The sequence below is a fragment of the Bombus affinis genome, chromosome 16 (assembly GCF_024516045.1).
Source record: "Bombus affinis isolate iyBomAffi1 chromosome 16, iyBomAffi1.2, whole genome shotgun sequence".
Lineage (NCBI taxonomy): Eukaryota > Metazoa > Arthropoda > Insecta > Hymenoptera > Apidae > Bombus > Bombus affinis.
The window spans coordinates 1,571,791-1,580,744 of record NC_066359.1 but is presented as its reverse complement, the minus strand read 5'-3'; the positions used below and the strand labels follow the sequence as shown (position 1 = coordinate 1,580,744).

The window sequence follows — 8,954 nt, the reverse complement described above, 5'->3', positions numbered from 1 at the left end:
AAAACATACCGCTGTTTATGATTGTGTGATCTTCTATCGTGGACAAACTTTATAAGCTACGTATTCAGAAACAAACAAAATGCCAAGTAATAGCAATGAGACACAGCATCTCAATGATAGAAATCCATATAGGTCCATCGCATTTACACAATGTACGGAACATTTTTGTTTTGTTGTCAAATTTCGCTTTTACAATATTGACATTTAACAGTGATTGACGATTTATTCATATAGAAAAATTCAATGTACATATGTTCATACCTGGATCGATTCGATGAGTACTTTCGATATGCTCTTTCATCGTTTCGTTCTCTGGTAGTATCCAGTAGCAATACTTGCAATATCTGCGTCGATGAAATTTAATGTGAGTGGACAAAGACAAAAGTGTAGCAATTTGTTCATGGCAGAAATTGCACTCGAATTTCAAGGCTCGTTGCTCTGAAAGCTATGAGTAAAATGAATTTGAAATTTTCTGAATGATAAATATCGATACGATTGTTGTTCGATACGATATTGAACTAGATTCCGGAAATTGATAATATCGATCGATTAATAATCGAAACAAATATACATAATATTTATACTATATGCAGATATTCCTGAAATACACATTGGATATAATAATAATTAATACATGTACAATGATACATTAATTATACAAATTATATAATAAACGATGAAACCTTGTATATAATAGTGCAATTAATAGTACAAATTGCATACTGAATGATAGAATTGCATACTTACATTCATTTCGTCGTCATTTGAATTGTAATCGTTCTTTTCCGAAATAACGGAGTATTGGGGCATTTTCGAATCGGTACTATGTTTCTTTCGCAGTTGTAGTGGTAATACGATTGGATATTTTCCTTCTTCCAACTGTAAACACATTTCTTTTTTTATAAGAGCACCTATGACAAATATCTAATAGTGCCCAAAAGTTACAAAAGGATACTACCGATGTCAAGGTAACGTATAGAATATCATATAAGCGTATACGAAAATCTAGAAACGTTCAAATTTACGAGATTAAATATTGCAACGTTAAATACCAATTATCGTTTACATTATTTGCATTTAAAATCAAAATCACATCAGTCTGATATACTTTAAAGTATCTAATGTAAACAACGTAGTCGTTTTCGTAGTTATATTTATTTCATTACTAGTTGTTATAATAAAGATTCTTTTATAGCATTTGGAAATATTTCCGATAACGAAATCATTGCAGAGTCGTAAAATCGAAAATGGTAGTTACGTTTCATGAAATTTTATCACAAGTATTGCTTTTATAAACATAAATTCTTACGAATGTTGAACATGTGTATTCAAATGACACAGAAACTGCGCAATGCGCATGATTACGTCAGTACAAATATGGCTTTAACCGTACTGACCCTTTCGAATACTGCCGTCAATTTTTATAGTTTATTATTTATTCCGTATTATATGTAGTTTGCTAATATAAAGAGAACTGTATTCAGTGATTACAAGTTCAAAATATCATGAATTTCAATAAAGTTTCGATGAAATAAAAATAAAAATATTCGTAAAAAGTTGTACGCAGTCAAACACGACGCCACGTTCGTTCATTCCAATATATATAATAACATAGTTTAAAATATTAAAAGTTCTTGATATTCCATTTTCTTAACAATCATATAAGATACAGATAACGTTTTAAAATGTAAATTATCTATCGTTAAACTTATTACAAATACACCAGTATGAAGTATAATTTAATATTTCATGACAATCGTTTCAATATTCCTTGAATATTCTCGCGCGGGCAAATGATACGTCATGTTGGTTTATTGTATCGGTAGCGTCACCTTTGATTTAAAATCTTGGTGTCTCGTTCAAGTTTTATTATTCACATTAATAAAATACTAATTTTTCTAATTCTCGGATTCATGAATCTAAATCTCGTATTTATGAATTAAACGAAAACCAATAATTCATGTGAGGCTGGTGTGCATCAAAAAAGAGAGAAGGATATTTGGTTATACGAGTTATAATAACCTACCTTTCTGGAACTTTGAATTGGTGGACGAATGTCGTATACGAAGTCTTTTTTCGTCATCTTTTCACTGATATTTCGGTTACACCGTAAATTGTACTTCATGGCTTCCCCTAATCCGTTGATGAAATCCTGCAGCTATGGTAGGCGTTCATATTTCATAATTATTACAATACTTTCGATGTTCATGTTTTTCAATATTCGTTTGTTAAACCACATTCGCATTTATATATAGATTTGTATATGACACATATGAACAAAAAGTTTCGCAGGTTTTTACGAAAACTAATTTATTACGTAATGTATTTATTTGTCGTATATTATAATGTCGTATAATATAATTATAAATTACAAAGAACCCTTAAATTAATATTATCTCTATATTAATATTATTATTATCCTCCTTGCTTTTTATAAAATTTATTCGTAGAACCGTATCTGTATTATGATCTTTATCTTTAAGTGATAAGATTCCTATTTATTTTCGTTACGCGTCACTTAATTAAAAAATCCTTAAAGTACATAAATCATAGTTGTCTTAATTACAATAAGAATCCTATTTATTTTCGTTACGCGTCACTTAATTAAAAAATCCTTAAAGTACATAAATCATAGTTGTCTTAATTACAATAAGAATCTGTATTGTATAAGTTCCTATACATTACACATAACGAAGAATAAACACGAGTTAAAGCCGCTTCTAAATGTATACCTCGTGATAACCTGCCAGTTTGTGAAACGTAAATGTTCGTATTTTAGCTGCGTTCTGTGACAGTATTAAGGAAATGCTCGGATACGAGTATATATACAGTGTATAAGCGATTTCTCGCATGCTGTAGCCGTTAACGTTCAGCCATTGTGTTTATCGAGTAACTACATTTTAAGAAATAAATAATTCTTTATGCTATGGCGTGTGATTCATTTCATATGACTAGAGAATCGTGGCATTGAAAACTAGAGCTGATCTTACCACACACAGACACACACATGCGCGCGCGCGCACACGCATACATACAAAAGATTCGTATCTTTATAATTGCATTTACTCAAAAAAAAAAAAAAGAAAAAAAGATTTATAGCTTTTTTTGTCTGTTGCAATATGTATACAAGTAATGAATTTTTCTCACAAAAATTTCGACGTAGGAAACCCGATTGGTTCTTCATGTTGTACAACACAACAACCTAGCACAATTTTGAGAAGCGTTTTATTCGTAATTTGATGCGCAAAATGTACACACGCGTAGGCCTTCGAATAGATTAAAATAGGCATTCGAGATCGTTTCACTTCCTAAATGAGAGTCTAGTCAAGGAATATTTCGATATTGTATTTACATCGATAACACAGATTCTTAAACGTTCTAGCTATTCTCTTGCTATAAAATAAATCACGAGGATATCGCATCGTTAAGCGAATGAAAATATTTTATTCTGTTAAAAGTGGCGATATCACTGCACGAATAATTCAGATACTACCTAAATGAGTGTTCATGTTATATTTAAATTCTCTATTGTTTCTTATAGAAGAATCTTGATGTAAGAGCAAGGGTGCTCTCTCTTGTCTAACTTCAGGAAGCGTAGCAAGCTCTTGAACAGGGCTTCGTTGCCATACGCTTCTAGCAGCCATTTCTTGATAGCCCCTCCTCCGAACCTGTAGTTGATAGATTATTTAATCCGACACTTAATTTTTCTATATAAATATAATTCATATATGAATGTACATATATCAATATTGATATTTGATGTTTCTTGCAAAGCATTTTATTCTAATAACGAATGACACCAGTGACTCAGCAATTTTTATTTCAATCGGTCACTGGCGCCATTCAAAAATACAGCTGGAAAACATACTTGTCTGTGATGAAGTTCATGCAGGTACAATGTAGACAGAGACATATCGGCAGCAATTAACTCCACCGGTACAGATAAATCGGTAGATAACTCGTCGCTCGATACAAAAACAGAGGCGCCTAGGGACTGATTCGAAATTTCTTGTTGTAAACCATACAGAAATCCTTTTTCATTGTGTACGGGCCCTTCGGCTTTGCTTAAACCACGTTGCACGGCATATGGCAAAATGTCTGATTTCACATTCAACAATTCATCTCCAGCGGCAGAAACTGTCGAGGTACCAGGTTGGTTCACGAACATATTACTCGCGCTTAGCCCTCCTGGCTGATTTACCATTGTGCTCCGAATTATGTTCGATACTATGTCATTGTACTGAAACGATTGGACAAATTAAATTCTATATCGTTTTGATTTCGAATAGAGATGCATTAAACACTTACACCCGGTTCCACGCTAGATAAACTGTTCAAACTTGTCAAAAGGGGATTAATTTCACCGTGTATACCACCTTGCACTTCTTTTTTCACTCTTTCTCTTAAAGCTGTAACGAAATTCTCAGCGTGACTCGGTGGTTTCCACTCGGGGTTCGTTAAGGTGAAATGAATAAGGGATAATTCGGTTTTCCCATCTTCTGCTTGCGTATATTGATCCGATACAGGAATTTGAAGTTTCTCCGGATCCATGGCGTACTGGTTAGCATCGTATCTACCAGTCTGATCTATGACAGGACTTCGAGTCACCGTTTGCCACGTTGGATTTCCATGTTTACGCACGTCCATTTGTGCAAAACTGCAAACGTCCCCGACGCCTGTAACTTCGATCGTGAAATTACGATAGAAGTCCACAATATCTAAAGCTCGTTGTCTCATCCGAAAGCACAAAATATATGGTGTAAGCAGAGGGGAAATTAATTCTTCTAAGAGATGAACTGCACGATATTGAAATAGTTGTGCTACTTCTGCTCTCGTGGTTTGAGTATGAGCGTGACCTCGCCAACTATCCGGTCTGTAATGTGTATGCGCTAAGACAGCCGTTAAGAGAGTCTCCGGACACCAAACTAAATTCTCATCCGGTATAAACGCCCTTGCTCCTGCGACCATAGCACCCAATATGGTCATGGTAGTCAACACGTGTTCCACCGTAAGTACGTCTTCATCGTATACGGTTAATATTAATAAAACTGCTAATATACTTCCAGCTACGAAAGTAACGTTTTTCGCGATAACAGTCATAATGGGGGATGTAAATATGCTCATGTATTTCGAAGCTGGACGGTATGCGCGATTTAGACGGGCATTCAATTCGTGATCAAGTTCGTTGAAATGACGGAGGTATAACCGGCCGTATAAAGACCACATTCTTGTACCTAAAGTTCCTGGCTCTCGCTTGATGATCTGTTCGAGACAGAAATATTTTCCAATAAGATTATTTCTACGAGACGAAATATATATATCGAGCAAGAGGTTTATTTTGAATCAAACCGTGTACTCACCTCGCCATAGTTAAAAAACGAATAGAGTATCTGCCAGAGTAAAATTAACGGGCAAAGTAGAAAATTCACTACTCCAACCCATAAAATATGTTTAGATAGTACTCTTGCAAGTTCTTGTCTTTTGTTTAACTTTTTATAGTCTTCTTTGAGATGCCAATTGTTTTCAAACGGAGACCATGGTCCCCCTGTGTGGAAACAATTTATATTTTTATTTTTATACATATATTATTTTTAATTAATAAATATCTAAGTATATAGAATCTTACAAAACAATAGTAGCTCCATATTGTATTTTAATCCTCTTGTCATGAAAATAATTTCTCCTATAACAGGAATTTTAAGTCGAACGGGTAACAAGGATTTATTGATCATAGCCACCATATAATTTTTAAATCTTAATATTCTATGGTATATATCTAATTCCGTAAGCTCTCTTTTGTGGATGCACATTTCCTGCTCTTTTTGCACTTCTCTGACTCGCTTTTGTACCTCGTGCCAGGTGAGATTGTCCAAATCGCAGTCTTCAATTTTCAACGCGGTATTAAAGAATAACTTTATGTCCCAAAACTGCGTGCAATGATACAAAACTTTTACTAATCGTAAAATCCAAAAAATCGCGGCTACTAAAATACAGATCCAAGTAATCAGACCCATAGATGCTACACATTCGCTCGTTGGTAAAATCACGTCGCTTATCGACGTTTTGTGCGATGTTTGGGGCTTGTTCCTGGAAATATATCAAACCTATTAGTCGAGTTTCTCACTTATGTTGCTATTTATCGTACTGATATTGTCAAGCAAATCTCACTTGAATAATACGGAGTAATCGATGCAATGAAAGAGAAAAGTTGAAAAAGTAACTACGAAAATGAATTGTCCTAGTTCAAGTGCTTCTTGGAGTATCATACAAGCGAATCCATGTTTTTGATGGTAGTGGTACATTCTTGTAAAAAAAGAATCTAGATCTTCAATATGGTTCCATCTAGCTTTATTTCCTTCTGGTACTACGTGTATCATAACACCAGATTCCTGAGGTGTTTCCTCGCGTTCATCATCGTCTTCTCCATCCTCTTCTTCCCCATCGTATGGCTCCATACGTTGGTAGCTGCCATCCAATACCGTCGTCATCTTGAAACATAGTACATACTGATTTATTTTTCAATTAATTAATTCAATTTTATAAGAAGACTAGAACACATAGAATTAATCAAAAATTTATATTTGGTACAGAAAATACATTGAGTGTAATGTATTCTCTTATGGTTTTGAGAGGATAGAAATAAAGGTAATGGATAATGGATTACTAAGTACCTAAAAGTCACAGCCTTACCGTTTTCGCTCGTCGGTTTGGCTCTACACAGGTAATGATAGTTTCTCGTTTCATTCTCACATGTCATTAAGAATAATTAACTACCGGTCAACGGTTGGTCCACAAGCATCTAAAATGCAAGCCACCCACCAAATGAACTTGTTAATGCGACAAAAAATGCATTTATATCGGCCTATTAGTTTCCTTATTGTATTTCATTTTTATTATTACATATATATATATAAATATCAAAAGGAACAAAGCTAGCATACTGTTTCTTTGTTTACATTTTAACAATTATACTCTTATCTGAAGATTGTATCAATGTTTCTCAATCAAATTGGTCATCCTTTGTGTCACAGAATGTATTAACATATAAAAAGATATTTTTTAACCACTATGCTCTCATGCAATTTCTTTGCAAGTATAAGCACAAAGTGAATATTTTCCAAGATGTATCCTTGACCATTACATTTCGGTTTAAGTTCTTTGCAAGCATACGGTCGAAGTTAACATTGTGTTAAATTATTAAAATATTATTCGCGTGGTTGATGATATTGAGAAATTAAAAACGTGACGCATACATACATATGTAACAATAACAGTTTAGTTCTTTGGACTAAGAAAAATGAAAAATTGAATGATCGGTGAACGCGCAATAAAAAACTCGATTCGTTTTCCGATAAGAGAATGCATTTGATTTTTTCAATATTTTTTTAAAATGAAGTTCAAGATCCAATTTTTCGAGATTATCAATAATGTGGTTAAATTACGATGTATTGTTTGTGCATCAAGCATCGCTTTTATCTATGCTTTTGGCTGACCTTTATTCGACGAAAATAGAAGCGTCGTAGACGCTGCAGCGAAAGCGATAGGAATGTTTGGTAACACAGCTGATCTCCATAAACAAAGCATGCTGTCGTACCTTCGTTTTTGCCGATTTTTGTCCCGCTTTCCAAATTGACACGTGTTTATTACTATCGTCTGCAAACTCATGAATCCCCACTCACATGTTGACTGGAACACGAACGATTATTTACTGCTAATTTAGATATCTAATTGTTCGAAACATTCGACCACTTCCCCGTCTATCACCATCTTTACTGAATTTTCCTTCTATTTGTAGTCCACCTTGTTCTGTTAGTCACGAACCACACGTTGATTCTAGAAAGCATTACTTCCGCTATTTCCAATTGAACAGTTGATAAAAACGATTTCTATATTAACACTTACCGATTCTGCCATAGAATGTATACATAGAATGTGCACAAACCAGATGTGTACTTATATTTTAATACTTACATATTAACCCTACCGTATTAATCCACGCATCACACATAAGCGACACATTCTAAAAGCCGCTGGGATTGTTTATTTGTCATTTTCTATTATTATACGTACATGTAAAAATGTATATTACGTTACGTAACACGTTGAAAATTTGAAACTTGGAATGTGAACAGCGACAAATCTCGACTAAACGTCGTTTCATATGCACCGAGCTGATAGTTCAAGTGTTATGTCGCGCAATACATCCGGCGCTGCTTGGCAGCCAACGGTCTACATGCCGTCCTTCGAACCGTTAATAAGCCCAAGGACCCACCATAAACTTGAACTTCTAAAGTCATTGTTCGGTCATATGGTTCAAGTCAAGCTGTTTGCCCGGAAAGACTTCCTAATTTTAGAAGTGTTTTCGGCTGGTTTTTAGAAAGGTCCTTGGATTTATTACGCGCTTTTAAGAATTACGGAGAAAGCGGGTAGTGGCCTAACGCAAAAAGCGGAGATGTACCTAACGGAAAAGCTGGTTTTTTCCATAAACAATGTCGCGCATAAACCATGTTGTTAGGAGGCTTCTTCCTCCTATCTTCATTCCCAACATTGGTCATAACCAGTCGGCATCGCGGATCATTGTCCTCGCTTTCCTAACTAAAAATGTGAGCAACGAATCCGCATTCTTCATTCAAAGGGCACACCCTTTCCTCCGTAATCACATCAGAACGAACTACTGAGTTCCTACGACTCACAGATCCTACGGCTCGGACTGTTCCTACTGCTCCTACTTCTTCTACTGCTTCTACGCCATCTCAACTCTACTGGGTCAACTCTACTGGTTCTCATAACTAACGAACAGTCAAAGTCAAAGTCTAGTCATTCGGTTGAACAAAGTCTGGTCTGTTCAGTCGCCACTTCTATTACAACACGAGGGCCTTCATCTATAACTCTCGTCTATGCCCTTTATATCGTACGTAACGGTGTAACTCATTGGTGTAATAAGTGTTGGAAAT

The 8,954-nt window shown here is 34.9% G+C and overlaps 2 protein-coding genes across 5 annotated transcripts; both read right to left on the bottom strand.

The window, feature by feature from the left end:
- Positions 1 to 4: 4 nt before the first annotated feature.
- Positions 5 to 2,551, bottom strand: LOC126925931 (uncharacterized). Its single transcript, XM_050741944.1, has 4 exons — positions 2,543 to 2,551; positions 2,027 to 2,158; positions 748 to 879; positions 5 to 445 (listed from the first exon to the last, which is right to left on the bottom strand). Exons 1-4 carry the CDS (start codon positions 2,549 to 2,551, stop codon positions 227 to 229), a joined length of 492 nt encoding a protein of 163 aa, XP_050597901.1. The 3' UTR covers positions 5 to 226.
- Positions 2,552 to 3,334: 783 nt separating this feature from the next.
- Positions 3,335 to 7,814, bottom strand: LOC126925227 (autophagy-related protein 9A). 4 transcript variants are annotated; one of them, XM_050740566.1, is made up of 8 exons: positions 7,494 to 7,813; positions 6,691 to 6,799; positions 6,169 to 6,488; positions 5,627 to 6,087; positions 5,361 to 5,545; positions 4,309 to 5,262; positions 3,869 to 4,240; positions 3,335 to 3,668 (listed from the first exon to the last, which is right to left on the bottom strand). In XM_050740566.1, exons 2-8 carry the CDS (start codon positions 6,742 to 6,744, stop codon positions 3,483 to 3,485), a joined length of 2,532 nt encoding a protein of 843 aa, XP_050596523.1. In that variant the 5' UTR covers positions 6,745 to 6,799; positions 7,494 to 7,813; the 3' UTR covers positions 3,335 to 3,482. The 4 variants fall into 4 exon arrangements, with proteins under 4 accessions (XP_050596523.1, XP_050596522.1, XP_050596525.1 ...); XM_050740565.1 differs by having other exon boundaries at positions 7,595 to 7,813; XM_050740568.1 differs by lacking the exon at positions 6,691 to 6,799 and having other exon boundaries at positions 7,494 to 7,814.
- Positions 7,815 to 8,954: the final 1,140 nt, after the last annotated feature.